This window comes from Plecotus auritus (genome assembly GCF_963455305.1).
Source record: "Plecotus auritus genome assembly, chromosome: X".
Classification (NCBI taxonomy): domain Eukaryota; kingdom Metazoa; phylum Chordata; class Mammalia; order Chiroptera; family Vespertilionidae; genus Plecotus; species Plecotus auritus.
This window is the reverse complement of record NC_137784.1, coordinates 24,212,030-24,229,673: the sequence shown is the minus strand read 5'-3', so window position 1 is coordinate 24,229,673 and position 17,644 is coordinate 24,212,030. Positions and strand designations below refer to the sequence as shown.

Below are 17,644 nucleotides of genomic sequence, written 5' to 3'. Positions count from 1 at the left end.
GTGGGCACAGGGGCAGGTCTTGGCCCATCCTCCGTGCCCCCGCCTGGCCCCTCCCACTGCAGCCCCTGGTCCCCTGTCTGCCTGCAACCATGCTTCCACCTCCACTACTCCCACATGCTGACAGTGTGGAGTGATTGGGGCTGGCGCCAGCAGCAGGTGCAAGTGGGGTCAGTGCTGTCAGCAGGTGCGAGTGGCAGCTGCTACCTCAATCACCCTGCAGGAGCAGGGGGAGGTGGATAAGTCCCCAGGGGCAATTGGGGCCGGAAACCGCTACTCGCACCCATTGACAGCACCAAGTGATTGAGACCAGTGCCAGGTGCCAGCAGTGGGTGCAAGCGAGGTCATTGCTGGCAGTGGTCCAAGCACCAGGAGGGACCACTGCACACAGGAGCAAAGAATTTTCCATAACCACCAGAGGCTCTCCCCAATGACAGCGACTGGTGGGCCCCGCCTTGGTCTGACACCCTGCTCAATTGCTCCACCATCCAGCCATGGCTAACACCCACCATGTTTCACACTCTGCCACCTGCTACTGACACCTGCCATGTTCTGCACGTGCCCCCTGATGGTCAGTGCATGTCATAGCGACTGGTTGTTCGGTTGTTCTCCTGTTCGGTCTATTGGCATATTAGCCTTTTATTATATAGGATATCTCTAATGAACATAGTTGGTAAAATCATCAAGAAAATATTAGCAAACCATATCCAGCAATACATTAAAAAGATGACACAGCATGATCAAGTGGGATTTGTTCTGGGGATTCAAGTTTGGTACAATATCTGAAAATCAATAAACATGATACACCACATAAATAAAATGAAGGATAAAAATCATATTATCATATCAATAGATGCAGAAAAAGCATTTGATAAAATTCAGGGTCCATTTGTGATTAAAAACTCTCAGCAAAGTGGGAATAGAGGCAACATACATCAACATAATAAAGACCAACATCATATTTAATGGGCAAAAATTAAAGTGTTTCCTTTAATATCAGGAACAAGACAGGGATGTCTGCTTTCTAATTAATATAGTCATAGAAGCCCTAGCCAAAGCAATCAGACAAGAAGAAGAAATAAAATGAATCCAAATTGGAAAGGAAGAAGTAAAACTGTCACTATTTGCATAATACATAATACTGTAAACAGTGAACCCTGAAGATTCCACCAAAAAACTACAAGAACTGATAAATGAATTCAGGAAAGTAGCAGGATACAAAATAAATGTCCCTAAATCAATTGCATTTTTATACACCAATAATGAACTATCAGAAAGGGAAACTAAGAAAACAATCCCACTTACAATTGCATTAAAAAAATTAAAATACCTAGGAATAAATTTAACCAAGGATGTAAAAGACTTGTACTCAGAAAATTATAATACACCGAAGAAAGAAATTGAGGAAGATACAAACAAGTAGATGTATATACCATTTTCATGGATAGGAAGAATTAACATTAAAATGTCCCTACTACCCAAAGCAATCTATAGATTCAAAACAATTCCTATTAAGCTACCAATGGCATATTTCACAGAGCTAGAACAAATACTCCAAATATTTATATGAAACAACAAAAGACCTCAAATAGCCATAGCAATCTTAAGAAAGAAAAAGTTGGATAAATCACACTACCTGATATCAAACTATACTACAAGGTGATTATAATTAAAAGAGCACAGTACGGGCAGTAAAACAGACTTATAGATCAATGGAACAGAATAGAGAGCCCAGAAATAAATCCATTCCTTTATGATCAATTAATATTTGACAAAGGAGGCAAGAACATAAAATGGGGTATAGACAGTCTATTCAATAAATGGTGTTAACACTGGACAGATAACATGCAAAAAATAAAAGTAGACCACCTTCTTAATACCACACACAAGAATTAATTAAAAATGGATTAAAGAATTAAATATAAGATTCAAAACCATAAAAATCCTAGAAGAAAACATAGGCAGTAAAATATCAGATATTTCTTGCAGCAGTATTTTTTCTGATATATGTCCTCGAGCAAGGGAAACTAAAGAAAAACTTTCAAAATGGGACTACATCAAACTAACAAGTTTTTGCACTGCTAAGGAAACCTATAACAAAATGAAATGACAACCCACTAAATGGAAGAACATATTCACCAATGAAACATCAGATAATTGGTTAATATTCAAAATTTATAAAGAACTTACAAGACCAAACCAAACAATACCATTTCAAAATGGGCAGAGGAGCCCAGCCAACGTGGCTCAGTGGTTGAGAGTCGACCTGTGAACCAGGAGATCACAGTTCCATTCCTGGTCAGGGCACATGCCTGGGTTGCAGGCTCGATCCCCAGTGTTGGATGTGCAGGAGGCAGCCAATCAGTGATTCTCTCTAATCATTGATGTTTCTATCTCTCTCTCCCTCTCCGTTCCTCTCTGAAACCAATTAAAAATATATATTTTTTAAAAAATGGGCAGAGGACCTGAATAGACACTTCTTCAAAGAGGACATACAGATGTCTAGTAGACATATGAAAAAATACTGGTGGGGCTGGTAAAGTAATTAAGAAAAAAAATAACTCATAGACACAGACAATAGTATAGTGACTACAAGAAGGAAAGGGGGTTCAGGGGAGGTAGAAGAAAATATAGGGGGGACAAATGGTGATGGAAGGAGACTTAACTTTGGATAGTGAACACACCATACAATATGCAAATTATGTATTACAGAAATGTATACTTGAAACCTATATAATTTTATTAACCAATGTCACCCCAATAAGTTTTGCTTCAATTAATGTTCTAGGACCAAGAATGAAGTAAAGGTTAATATATAGACAATTGTAGGATGGTCACAATTTTCAGGATAGGATCAGTGGAAGAAACAACAAAGAAATAAATTGATAAAATTTTATTTAGAAACAAAAATATTTTTTCAAAGCTGAAATGGAAGCTGGAAATATATGCTCAATAAATATATTTTTAAGAATGTGAAAACAGGCTCTAACCGGTTTGGCTCAGTGGACAGAAGGGTCCCAGGTTCAATTCCGGTCAAGGGCATGCACCTTGGTTGCGGGCACATCCCCAGTAGGAGGTGTACAGGAGGCAGCTGAACGATGTTTCTTTCTCATCGATGTTTCTAACTCTCTATCCCTCTCCCTTCCTCTCTGTAAAAAGTCAATAAAACATGTATTTTTTAAAAGGAATGTGAAAACGGCTCTTACAAACAAGAAAATGCTGCACAAAAATGAGCAATAGAAATAGAAGACAATTGACAGTGGAAACAGAAATGACAAATATTACACACAAAATTTTTTCAACTTTTCTATTAATAAAAATGTAAAACCCCTCTATGACAAACTATTTTTCTTCTATCAAGTACATAAATCATAATGCTCAATAGTGGTAAACCTGTGTTGAGACAGTATTTTATAACTGTTGGTGGAAATATGAGTTCTCTTGCTACCAGCACTGGAAAGAAATTTAGTATTCTTGTTAACTTTTCTTCCTTATTCTAAGGAAATTAGCAGATACATAAGCCAAAATTCATAAACAAATGTATTTGTTATAGGGTTATTTATTATAATGAAAAATTGGAATGAAACTAAAAGTCGAATAACAGAAGAATGGTAAAATATTGTGTACCCATAAGTGGCTTATTACTCATCCTATAATCAATTTTCAGAGAATAATTAATGACCTAAGAAAATACAGTAGAATATTAAATGAAGAAAATTGGTATAGAATGTTTATAGAGTTTGATCCCAGTTGAATATATAAATCTCAATTACAGTGACTAAGTACATCCCCCCTCTTTTTGTTTGTGAGTTTTGGCTATTTCTTTCTGAAATCATCAGTTTCTAGATGAAGTTTGAGAAAAGCCTTGCCTATCTGTCTGGGTTTTGCAAATATAATTTGATCAAACTTTTACTTAACTAAAATGAGGAAAACTGGTAGAAATAAGGTTGGTCTCAGTATTTGGGACACTGCAAAATGATCTGGAGTCAAATACTAAAGGGGACAATGATTTGCAAAGAGAGTACAAAATTGAGAAAGGTGAGGTGGACTGACAAATAACATTGGGTCAAAACTTAGACCCAAGGAATTGAACTGGCTTAGAAATTTTAAACAAATAATGGATGTCTATAGTGGAATTTTTCCTTATTCCAGAATTGCTTTTAAGTCTGGAATCAGAAAATGCTGCTATCCCATATTCTAAAACAAACTGCCAGCAATTGAGACCAAACAGTCCCCTATAGTGTTCACTGAGAAGTCACAGTAGTGTTATGTCTACTACTAGTGATTTCAAACCTCCTCTGTACCCCATATCCCAGTCAATTATTAAGAGGACTGACCAATTGAGGAGGAAATAGCTTTAAGGAGAGTGTATGTTTATGGTGAGGGTCAGTTCCTTCCCTCCCCCTTTCATCTCTCTAAAGTCAAAGGTAGAGACTTCAGGATAATCACTGAAAAACAGTATGTAGACTGTAAGAAAGGAAAATCATTCTCCTTTACTGTATATTTGTTAAGCTGAAGAAATCCTTCACTGGTCTGGGAAGCTTTTGAAGGGGCCAGAAGAGTACCCTAGGCATTCCTTTTGTTTTCCTTGTCACACAGGGAAAGTTGGGGAGGAGCAGAAGCCACAAGTTATTCAACCATAAGAAATAAATGAATAGCTGTGAAATGGACTTTTCTTATTTTATTTTTTTCATTTTAAATAAGCAGAAGGGAGACATGTCAATCATTCATCTGAAAGTGAAGAAAAGATGGACTGAGAAGATGTCAAATATGAAGTGTACATTATAGATCAACAGCTAGTTTACCATGTTTTATCCACAAACTTGTTGCTGATGACTCTGAAATCCATATTCTTAGCTCTGCTCTCTCCTCTGAGCTCCAGATTTTCTTCATTTTTTAAAGGAGAAATTCCCCCTAAATATCCAATACCATTGCATGTACTAAGAGCTGAAATAAATATCATTTACTCATCAAGATATAATATGCTGGACAGGTGAAGAACACAGACTGTGGTCTCAGATGACCCAGGACTGAACACTGGATTGACCACTTATTAGTTTTATAACCTTGGGCAAAATACTACACCTCATTTTCTTTCATCTGTAAATGAGGAAAAATTACTAGCCATCTCACAGTAGTGATGTGAGGATTTGGTACTTGAGTCAGTGCCTGCCATGTAGTAAGTGCTCAATAATTATTAATATTACTCTTTTTAACCACATGTCCTGTTGAATCCCCTTCTACATTTTAAATTTATTCTGTCTTCTTTTCCTTTGCTACATCTTCATGATTTGGACCTTTATAGCCTGGCCTATTAATGTAAACTCATACTTGATTCCTCCTTCTCTTCTCTTACCACATTTGCCCACATCGTTCTCCACAGAATAGCCAGGGTGAGTTTTGGATGAAATAATTCATTCTCTACTCAAAGCCTTTAAGTACTTCATCACCTGCAGATAAAAACCAAACCTTCTAGGAGGTGCTTAATAACCTGGTCTCCAGCCACATCACCAACTTCATCTCTTGATCCTTCTTCCATAGATCTTGGATACTTCACTGACCAATAATGTTAGCAGTAGACATTAATGTAGGTATCCTTACTTTACATGTACAAGAGGGGCCAAAATATTTTTTGTTGGCAAAAACTTAGAAAATCAAATACAGATTCCAGTGGGAATTAAATACCAAATCTTTATTGACTCTATTAACAGAAAATAAACTCAATCATCAGGTGAATAATGGCAGTAATACTAATATCCATTTGTAATTACAAAGTAAAGATAACAGTTAAACTGTCATTATATTATGCATTTTCTTAAATCCTGAAACAATCAGCAACTTGGTAGCAGCCAAAAGAACCTGATTCATTACAGCAGTAGTGGGAAGCTGTGCAGACTAACCAAATTCCATTCTACTTTGCACATTTTATCACATTAATATCACTGAAATCAGTATGTGTTTTACAATCTCTACTGCTCAGACCATATGTACTTTAGAAGAAAATCCAAGAAACAGTAGTAGAGCTCTCTTAAGAAATGCTACATAGCCAACGTTCTTGAGAATCACAGAGGATGATATTGTGTGAAAGAAGAAAAACAGCTGTTACTCTGAAGAGTAAGTAATATAGGAGAGTCAGATTCTAAATATGAGGAAGTTTTAGGAATACCTCCTCAATTTTTTCACTTATATTTTACATGTTATGGATATGCAAGAGGAATATATGACAAAATATAAATTTAGAACAATTTTTTAGTAAAATAAAGCCTCCATGTGATAAGTGTCATAGATTAATCAGCATCATTCACCACTCCAACCCATCCAAGTACTTATGATGGTATTATATAACCTGCAGCCAAAGGTGTATTTGATTTGGGGAAATAGTGTAGTGCCAATTGGTGAGTAAATTAGACCAGGTATGCCTGAGGAAAATAAAAGTACTATACAGACATTAAACTTAATGATGAAAAAGAATATTTAGCAACATGGGAAATTGTCTACAATATACTGCTAAGCAAAAAGAAGGTTTCCATACAGCATGTAGATTATCCACATTATATTAATGTATATACATGTACACACATGGGTAAGAAGACTGAAAGTATGTGTCAAAAGGTAAACCATACTGTGAGATTAAAAGGAGTTTTTGTTTATCTCTTCAGATATTATTATCAGACTTTCAGAGATTTATACAATGAAAATCTATTTTGTAATTAAAATTTGTATTTGTAAAACTAAGGCAAGTTGTAGTGGGGAGGGGATGGGAGGGTCAGGAATAAAATGCTTCTGGGCCCACATCTAATGGGGCAGAAAGGATCGGTATTGCAACAAATGGGAAATATTTTTTATACCACAATGCATGCAAGATCAAAAAGAATGATGGCAGAATTCATTCTTGCATGCAAAGGTTATTCACTTAGCCTCCCTGCTGTGCCAGGCATTGTTCCAGGAGCTAAGGTTAAAGCAGTAAGTAAACAGACAAAAATCCTTGCCCTCAGGAAGCAGAATTTGATGTGTGTGAGACAAGACAACAAGAATAAGCAAATAATAGTGTACATTAGTTTTTAGAAGTAAAGAGCAAGATAAGACAGGAAGAAAGAAAAGGAAATTTGAAGAAGAGGTGCCAAATTTAAGTAGGATCAGGAGGGGAATATTTTTAAGAGGAGAGGAAGCAGCCATGTTTGATATTTGAGGAATATCAAAAGTGGGATATTACTCAAATATCAAAAGTGGGAATGCAGCTACAAGGAGCAAAGAAAGGGTGTCATTGTTAAGAAAGTCAAGAGAAATGGAGAGTAGATGGAAATAAAGTCAGAGAGGAAAGGAGAGAGGGTATTATCAGATTTTATAGGTCAGTGCTGTTGAATAGAAAAAGTGAGCCACATATGTAATTTAAATTTTTCTGGTTGCCTCATTAAAAAAAGTAGAAACATTAAATGAATACATTAAAAATATTTCAACCTGTACATAATTTGAAAAGTACTAATAAGATGTGATACTTTTTTATTTTAAAAATAATTGTATATTTATAGCAGTTTTAGTGAGAAAAAGGAACATAGATCATTTTTTGTGCCAAACCTTTGGGATTTGATGTGTATTGTACACTTACAGTGCATCTCAGTTCTACTTACACCATTTCAGGTGCTCAGTAGCCACATGTGATGGTGCCTACCATTTTGGACTGCACAGATCTAGAACCTTGTAGAATGCTGTAATTGCTTTGGCTTTTTCTGTGGATGAATTGGGAAGCAATATCAGAGGATTTTTGTTTGTTTTTCTGTTTTTTATTTTATTAATCCTCACCCCAGGCTCTTTTTTTATTATTGATTTTTAGAGAGAGTGGAAGGGAGGGGGAGAGACAGAGAGAGAAACATCGATGAGAGAGAGACACATCGATTGGTTGCTTCCAGTACATGCCCAGACCAGGGCCGGGGATTAAGCCTGCAACCAAGGCATGTGCCCTTGACTGAAATCAAACCTGGGACCCTTCAATCCATGGGCCAACATTCTAACCACTGAGCAAGACCAGCCAGGGCAGCAATAGAAGAGTTTTGAGTATAACAGTAATATAGTATGACTTGGGTTCAAAGTATCTGCTGTGCTGAAAATAGAGAAGAGAATGGCTCCTCATGTGCCCCAGAAAAGACTTTGGACACTCTCATTAAAGAGCAAAACTGAGTATAGATGAGCACGAACCCAATAACTGGATCTGGTTTGGGGAATGAATGTGACTGTAGTTCTCTCAATGCACTGTCTTATTCCCAGACGTAGGGAACTCTCTTTATGCTTCAAGACCCAGGTAGACCATTATCTTCTCTGGTACATCTCCTGTGCCTTGCTCAAGAAATAACTCATCCTCCTACAATAGTGCATCATAGTCCTCTGTCTATATGCTTGTTTCCTCTCATGGATTGTGAGATCCTCAGGACAAGGTACATAACATATCTATCCTTAATCCTAATGCCACTAGAGATCCTGGAAGTTAGTAAGCCTTCAATAAATATTTGTTAACTTAAAGCCAAAAAAAATTAGCTAAACATCTCCCAAATAAAAATAACCTAAATGTCTACCAACTGAGATTTACTATCTAATAAAGAGGGAATATGCTAATTGACCCCCATGCCATTGCAAAGATGGTGGCACCAATAGCCAATAAGGAAGGAATATACTAATTGACTGCCACGCCCTCAAAGATGGCGGTGCCCACAGCCAATAAAGAGGGAATATGCTAATTGACTGCCATGCCCTCAAATATGGCAGTGCCCAGTCCCCTCAGCCCTGCCGGGGTGGCAGGCACGTGGCAAGGCTGGGCCTGCCCTCAGGCAGGCCCAGCCTTGTTGTGCACCTGCTTCTGGAGTCTCCCAGTCCCCTCAGCCCCCCAGCCACCCAGGGCCAGCCTGAGGCACAGGCAAGCCTCGAATGGTGGCTACCCAGCTGCCCAGGGCCGGCTCGAGTCACAGGCAAGCCTCAGATGACAGCTGCACAGCCGCCCAGGGCTGCCCGAGGCTCATGTAACCAGGGCTGGCCAGCCAAGGCTTGTGCTTCCGGCAGTGGCAGCAGCAGAGGCTTGATGGGGCATCTTCTTACCCTGATCGCCAGGTTGCCTCCTTCCCCTGAGGGCTCCCAGACTGTGAGAGAGGGCAGGCCGGGCTGAGGGACCTCCCCTCCAGTGCATGAATTTTCATGCACCAGGCCTCTAGTATTTATATATTTATACAATTCAATACTATACAGTTGGGAGAATAAACAAATTAAACTACACACAACATGAATGATTATTGTAAACCATTTGTTGAATGAAAGAGACAAGATACAAGAGTATATGCCATATGATTCCATATACATAATGTTTATTATAGACAAATTAATCATAGTAGACAGGATACTGATTACACTTGGAGGTAGCAACTGTGAGGGGCAAGAGAGGGCTTCTGAGCTTCCCAAAACATTCTGTTTCTCTTTTTTTTTCTGGCTATTTGGTGTGTCCAATTTTAAAAACTACATTAAGTTATAGTTATATATGTGCAATTAATTGGAGTATATTACACTCATATTAAAAGCTTACACACAAGATAACAAAAGATAACAAAACCAAAAAAAAATGTAAATTATTTTAAGTGCAGATAATTTCTTTCAGCTGTAAAAGTACTACCATTCAGGATAAAAGAATAAAATTATGACCAATTGAAGAACATACAATATATGCATCTTTATAATTAAAAACTTCCACTAGTACAGCATATGTTAAGTATTTCAAATCAGTTTTCCTCTGTCTTCAAACAGGATTGTGAGTCATAATTTGGAAAACATTTTAATGTAATAATTTAGTATTTTTATTTTAATTTCTTTGTTTTTACTTTTGCCCTACATTTTTCCATACAGGTGTATTTTAAGCATATTTGTCTTAATTTGTTTATACAACTTCATATTACATATTTACTCTGGTGCAGTGATTCTCAACCAAGAGCAATTTTGTCCCCCAGGTGATATTTGGCAATGCCTAGACATTCTTAGTTGTCACAGTTTGGGAAAAGGCCAGGGATAGATACAGGTAAACCTCCTACAATGCACAGAATAATGCCTAACAACTGATAATTATCTAGCCCTAAATTTCAGTAGTAAGGAGGTTGGGAAACACTGCTCATGAATTCAATAATGTTATTGGAATCTTAAAATTATACTTTTTATTGACCAATTTAATCTCATAGTTTACAGATTTTTGAGATATTAAATTGCTTTGCTTTAAAGCGAATGAAGTTTTTCTATTTAAATTTATTGTTGAAAGTATTACAGATGTCCTCCTTTTCCCCTAATTAGCCCCCCTCCTCCCCAGGCCTTCACCACACTATCATTTGTGTCCATGGGTTATGCATGTACTAGTATATGTATAAATTCTTAGGTTTATCACTTCCCACTCACCTTCTCCCCTTCCCTCTGAAATATGTAAGTCTCTTCCATGCTTCCATGTCTAGATTCCAAATATGAGATTGTGTGACATTTGTCTTAATTTATTTTCCCAACTGTATAGTATTGAATTGTATAAATAGATAAATATATCTCAGCTGGTAGACATTTCAACTGCTTTCATTTGGGGGATGTTTAGCTAATTTTTTATTTTTTTTATTTTTTGCTTCAAGTTAACAAATATTTATTGAGGGCTTATTAACCTCCAGGAACTGTACTGGCATTAGGATTAATGATAGATATGTTATGTACCTTTGAGACAACATGGAGGGACCTGGAGAGTATTATGCTAAGCGAATGAATTTTCTTTAAAAATTGTATTAACATCTTTTAAATTGTTTATATGCTTAAAAGTGTGTGCCCTGGAGTTTCTGTTGTTGTTTGTTTGTTTTTTGTTTTGTTTTGTTTTCTTTTTTTAAGGAAAGTTTGAGAAAGATGTTGTTTGTAACAATTTTATTCTTTTTTCTCCAGGCTAGAAGAACAAAAGAATACCCTGTCAGAATTTCAAAGAGATTTAAATGAATTTATTTTCTGGTTGGAAGAAGTGGATAACATTACTACTATTGCACCTGAACCTGGAAATGAGCAGCAGCTAAAAGAAAAACTTGAACAAGTCAAGGTAATTTTATTTTCTAAAGTCCTCCAGGCCTACTTATATAAAGAATCTATGAATCTATTTTTAATGCTTTTAATCATTGTTTTTCTACCCATTATGTTATTGATAGTTCCACACTACTTTTTCGCACTTTAGCTTTAACTTTTTAAAACTTTATTTTGTCTTAACCCAGTTTTTTCCAATATGTGGTATTTTTTTAAAATGTATGTGTATATCTATACATACATAAAAATATATGTAAACTGGAGAGCAGTATTTTAAGCTAATTTGAAATTAATTTTAGACTTATTGTAGAAATCCACAGCTCCAAATTATTTTAAAAACTGGAAAGAATCTTTACAGAAATTTCTTAGGGAAGATCTTAATTGCCAAACCAATCCCACTACTGAAGATGCTAGTTAAAAGTGTTCAATTTGCCTGGAATAATGTTTTGTTTTGATTTGTTTGGGAGGGGTGGTGTTGGTTCACATTCTAATACTGGTTGAATGGACATCCAGTTTATTAAAGTTGTTTTTCATACCTTCCCCTTGTTATGTCTGCTTATCACTGATTACCTCACCTGGCTGACTGACATGCTCTAACTGTGCAGTTGGATTAACTGTCATGGTTTAGTTTTAGGAAAGAAACTCTATTAGATCTGCTTTACTTTAAATCTTGAAGGGAGTGTGAAAGGGAAGGGGAAATTAACATTAATCATCCCCTATTCTGTGCTAAGTATCACATGTACTTATATCTGCTATTTTATTTAATCTTTATATCACTTTCAAAATGGTTGCTATTATCCTCATTTTGCAAAATTACAAGAGCAAAGGGGCATGGAATTGCTCCTTTATCAATGATTCACTTGGTTTGAACATGCAAATTAGACTCCCATGTCAACCACGAATTTCTGTGAAACAACAAACTTATACCTGAACAGAAGATAAAGTATAAAAATTATTCCTTAATTCAGGAAACAAATATTAAGCACCTTTTACTCTATGTCAGATATTGCACTAGGTGTTTGGGATTCAAAAATAAAAAGTTTTGAATCAATACTTCATGTGAGTATGGTTATTTCATGGAAAAATGAACTTTTTTAGAATTCATCTTTCCTAAATGTATTCAGTGTCATATATAGCGATATAATTGATAACTCATTTCAAAGACATATTTAGCAGCATTCATTTATTAATAAATACACATTGGTTTTTCTTTTCTCCTTATACAATCTGGATCAGTACTGTCCAATAGAAATTTTTGTAATGACGGAAATGTTTTACATTATCTATTTCAGTAACCACTAGCTGTATGTGCCTTTGAGTGCTTGAAAGGTAGCTAGCATGACTGAGGAACTGAGTTTCTTTTTCATTGAACTTTACTTCATTTAAATTTAAATAACATCATGTGGCTACTGGTTCTGTATTGAACACTGAAGCTCTAGGTGACACAAATAAATAAAATACAGTTATTAAAACCATCATGGATTTTTACTAGTAGGTCTTGGGAAAAGGCATTTATAATGTGATGCTGAATGAATAAGAGAAATTCATGAATGTGGAAGAGTGAAAAATAAGATTTCATGAATGAAACTTCCCAAGTTTGAATCACAGCGCTATACTTCCTGTTTTTTTTTGTTCTTGGATCTGGTACTTTGCCTGTCTCAGTTTCCTTCTATATAAGATGAAGATAATAGGATCTCCCTCATGGAATTATTATATAAAAATTAACTGAGATAATATACGTGAAGAGCTCAGCACAATGCTTGGTACTTGGTATGTTCTCGGTGTCAATTATTTCTTAGCATGCTATAGCATGGAGGCTTAATGCCTGAGAGTATGAGGAATTTAGCCAGATTGTCCTATTTTTGATAGAGATGTGTTTTCATACTCTTAACTCTGTTTGGGGTATTGTTTTAGAGCTGATACCACATGACATTTTTCTCTTGGGAAACACACACACACACACACACACAAAACAACAACAAAAAACAAACAAACAAAAAACCCTGAAGGATAAGATATCATGGTCCTTTCTAGGATAGGTTTAACTACTTGAGAGTGAGTGTTTCAGTCTATCAGCTCTGTGGAAAACTTGGTATTTGAGGTACCAGAGGGCCTTTGGACACCTTGTTTCATTTTGATAGATTAATCAATAGAGGCAAAGACAAGGTAGTTGGCATTGTGCTGTAATTCATTTTTAAAGTTGTTGCATTTGTCTGTTTTAGTTACTCGTGGAAGAGCTGCCCCTGCGCCAGGGAATTCTAAAACAATTAAATGAAACAGGAGGAACAGTGCTTGTCAGTGCTCCCATAAGCCCAGAAGAGCAAGATAAACTTGAAAAGAAGCTCAAGCAGACAAATCTTCAGTGGATAAAGGTTAGACATTAACCATCTCCCCTGTCACATGTGTTAAATATTGAAAGTTTTTGTATTTTATTTGTTTCATGGTTGTTTTATGGGTGGGGTATGGCTGGGGGGGGGGCTTATATGTAGATTATTTTGTTGTTTTTTTAACCTGACCAGTGATTTTTACCACATGATTTGTTCTAGATGGGAATAATGGTGATGGTACATTAATGACTAAATGCCAAAATACACAACATTATTACTTTGCATGAATTATTATAAAGAATGGGACTAGAAAAAGGGTGAACTAATTAATTCAGTGTTTAGGAGTATAGTAATAGTATTTAAACAAGGTGGCGGTGGTCTAGTTCAACATGTTCCATAAATCAAAATTACTTGCCCTCACATATAGCATGGACTTAATCAATGCGAAATGCATACTAACTTCCAAAAGGTGTTTTGTTTTGTTTGCTTATTTATTTATTTACTAAAGGCCCTGTGCATGAAATTCGTGCACTGGGGGGGCGGGGGGGGGGGATTCCTCAGCCCAGCCTGCACCCTCTCCAATCTGGTACCCTTGCAGGATTGGGCCTAAACTGGCAGTTAGACATCCCTCTCGCAATCCGGGACCGCTGGCTCCTAACCATTCACCTGCCTATCTGTCTGATTGCCCCTAACCACTCTGCATGCCTGCCTGCCTAATCAACCCTAACCCCTGTGCCTGCTGGCCTGATCGCCCCTAACCACCTTCCCCTGCCAACCTGATCACCCCTAACCACCCTCCCCTGCCGGCCTGATGGCTCCTAACTGCCCTCCCTTGCCAGCCTGATTGCCCCTAACCACCTCTGCCTTGGCCCCCACCACCATGGCTTTGTCTGGAAGGAGGACCAGACAACTGGAAGATGTCCAGTCTATCCGCTCTAATTAGCATATTACCCTTTTATTAGCATAGACTAGAGGCCCAGTGCATGGCATTAGTGCACTTGCTGGGGGGGGGTGTCCCTCAGCCTGGCCTGCACCCTTTCGCAGTCCAGGAGCCCTTGGGGGATGTCCAACTGACGGCTTAGGCCTGTTCCGCTAAGTCAGTAGTTGGACATCCTTAGCACTGCCGCAAAGGTGAGAAAGGCTCCTGCCACCACCACTATGCTCGCCAGCCATGAGCCTGACTTCTGGCTAAGTGGTGCTCCCCCGTGGTAGCTCACTGACCACCAGGAGTTAGCTCCTGCATTGAGCATCTGCCCCCAGGTAGTCAGTGCGCATCATAGCAACTGGTTGTTCCACTGTTTGGTCGATTTGCATATTACCCTGTTATTATATAGGATTATTTAATTACTTACTTAGTTATTTAACTTGTAAGTCTTTTTCTTTCTACCTCAGATAGTTTTTAAATCAAATATTTAATATGTTTATCAAAGTAATACATACTTACTCTTTAAAAACAAGTAGCACATATGAATGAATGTATGATGAAAAGCAGCATCAATTAATTTACCACCATTTATGGAAAGACAATCCTTTACCCATGGTACTGCTGTGGCAACTTTGTTAAGTAAACATGAATGTGTGAATATGCTTCTGGATTCTCTACTCTCTTGCATTACATCTGTCCTTCAACTACTACCACACTGGCTTAATAACAATCATTTTTAAACAGCTTTATTGAGATACTAGAGGCCCAGTGCACAGGATTCGTGCACTGGTGGGGGTATGGCCTTCAGGGATCGGCCCGATGTGGAAGCGCTGCTCATCCCTGTCAGCCGAGAGGCTGCAGCAGGAGCAGCCACTCATCCCGGTCAGCTGAGCAGCTATAGACCTGCCCGCTGAGTGGCTGCTCCTGCTGTGGAGAGCAACCGCTCATCCTGGTCAGCCCAGTGGTGCTCCCACTGTGGGAATGCAATGACCACCAGGGGGCAGCTCCTGCATTGAGTGTCTACCCCCTGGTGGTCATTGCTCATCATTGTGACTGGTCGACTGGCCATTCTGGTTGTTCCGCCGTTCGGTCACTGGGCTTTTATTATATAGGATAATTCACATTCCATACAATTCACTCATTGTAAAGTATACAATTTAATGGTTTTGGTTTATTTATTTTTTAAATTGTGGCCAAATATATATAACATTTATCATTTTAATGATTTTAAGTGTATAATTCAGTGTCATTTATTACATTCACAATGTGCAAACATCACCTTCATCTTTTTCCATAACTTTTTCATCACCCCAAACCAAATTCTGTAATCATTAAGCAAGAATCCCCCATCACCTACCTGTTCAGCCAACTCCCAAAGTAATATTTAACCTATTTTCTGTTTCTATGAATGTACCTATTGCATATATTTCATATTAGTGAACACATATATACTATTTGTCCCTTCATATCTAGATTATTTCACTTAACATAATGTTGTCAAGGCTCATCCATGTTGTACCATGTATCAGAACTTTGTTGATTTTAAAGTTGTTTTTTTTATTTTTAGAGAGAGAGGAAGGGAGAGGAGAGAGACATTGATGTGAAAGTAAAACATCAATCTGCTGCTTCCTGCACACCCACTTCCAGGGATTGAGCCCGTAACCTGGGATGTACCCTGACCTGGAATCAGGCAGACAACCTTTTGGTGCACAGGACAATGCCCAACCAACTGAGCCACACCACACACCAGCCAGGGACAATTGTTTTATTTTAAAAATTGGGACCTAATAATGTAAACCCTCCAACTTAGTTCTTCTTAATCCAGATTGTCTTTGCTCTTTTTGGTTGTTTGGTTTACCAAATAAATTTTACAACCAAGTTGTCAATTTTTATTAAAGCTTGCCAGGATATTAATTGGAATTTTGTTGAATTTGTAGATCAGTTAACATATTTACAATGTTGGTTCATCTAATCTTACACCCTTCCATTTTTTCAAGTCTTCTATAATATCTTTTCAGTAATATTAAGTAGTTTTCAGTCCAGAGGACCTGCACATGTTTTATTAGATTGAATCCCAGACATTTGACATTGTGATCCTTTTATAAATGGGATTCATTTTTAATTTTATTTTCTCTTTGTTGTTGATATATAAAATACAGCAGATTTTTGTATATTAAGCACATAACCAGTGTCCTTGCTAAATTCACCTATTGATATTAATAGTTTATAGAATCTTATGTATTTATGTGCATCATGATGTCATCAGTAGAGGTAGTTTCTCGCTTTTCAATCCTTACGATTTTAAATTTTTTGTATAGATTAGGACCTCCAAAATAATGTTTAATGGAAGTGGTGATAATTGGTGGAAAGCTTTCATTAATTTAACTTTAAATGTGATATCAGTTGTATGACTTTCTGTAGATCATCTTAATCAGATTAAGAAATTTCTCCTCATTCCCAGTTTATCAAGTTTTTATTAGAATAGGTATTGAACATATTCAAATGCTTCTGTGCATTTATTAAAATGATTATATTATTTTTCTCCTTTTTATGAATGTGGTAAATTATAGCTATTGGTTTTGGAATGTGAAACTATTCAGGAATTACTGAATAAATCCTATTGGTCATTATGTCTTGGACTTTTTATAGATCTTTGGATTCAATTTTTTATATGTTGGTTAGGATTTTTATATCTTTGTTCATGATAGAAAATGGTTAGTATTTTCTTGTAATATACTCTTAAGCATTGACAGCAATGTTAGACAAGTCTTATAAAATAAGTTGAGAGGTACTCTTTCTCTTTTTTGGAAAAATGACATTATCTCTTCCTAAGATGTTTTGAAGAATTCAATTGGAAAGTCATCTAGCCATGGAGTTACTTTTATGGAAATTTTTTGATAATTGGTTTAATTTCTTTGATAGATACAGGGGATAATTAGAATTTTCATATTTTGTGTGTTTCAGCGTTTATAAGTTACTACAAAGTTACTACAGGCCTGGTGTACAAATTCATGCACCAGTGGGGTCCCTCGGCCTGGCCTGTGGGGTCGGGCCGAATCCTGCTCTCCAACATCCCCCAAGGGGTACCAGATTGTGAGAGGGCACAGGCCAGGCTGTGGGATGCCACCAGTGCACTATCAGGGCCAGGGAGGGACACAGGAGGTTGGCCAGCCGGGTAGGGATCATGGTGTGTCCAGCCTGTCTCGCTAAGTCCCGATCAGCCAGACCCCAGCAGCAAGCTCACCTACTGGTCAGTGCATCTTACCCCTGGTGGTCAGTGCATGTCATGGCAACTGGTCGATCGGTCAGCTGTCTGCCCCCTGGTGGTCAGTGC

At 37.4% G+C, this 17,644-nt stretch overlaps 1 protein-coding gene across 1 annotated transcript in view; it reads left to right on the top strand.

The window, feature by feature from the left end:
- Window positions 1–17,644, top strand: part of DMD (dystrophin) — a 2,407,712-nt gene that overhangs the window by 1,491,664 nt on the left and 898,404 nt on the right. The window contains 2 exon segments of the mRNA XM_080651877.1: window positions 10,930–11,077; window positions 13,281–13,430. Of these exon segments, the coding sequence (XP_080508003.1) occupies window positions 10,930–11,077; window positions 13,281–13,430 (298 nt within the window).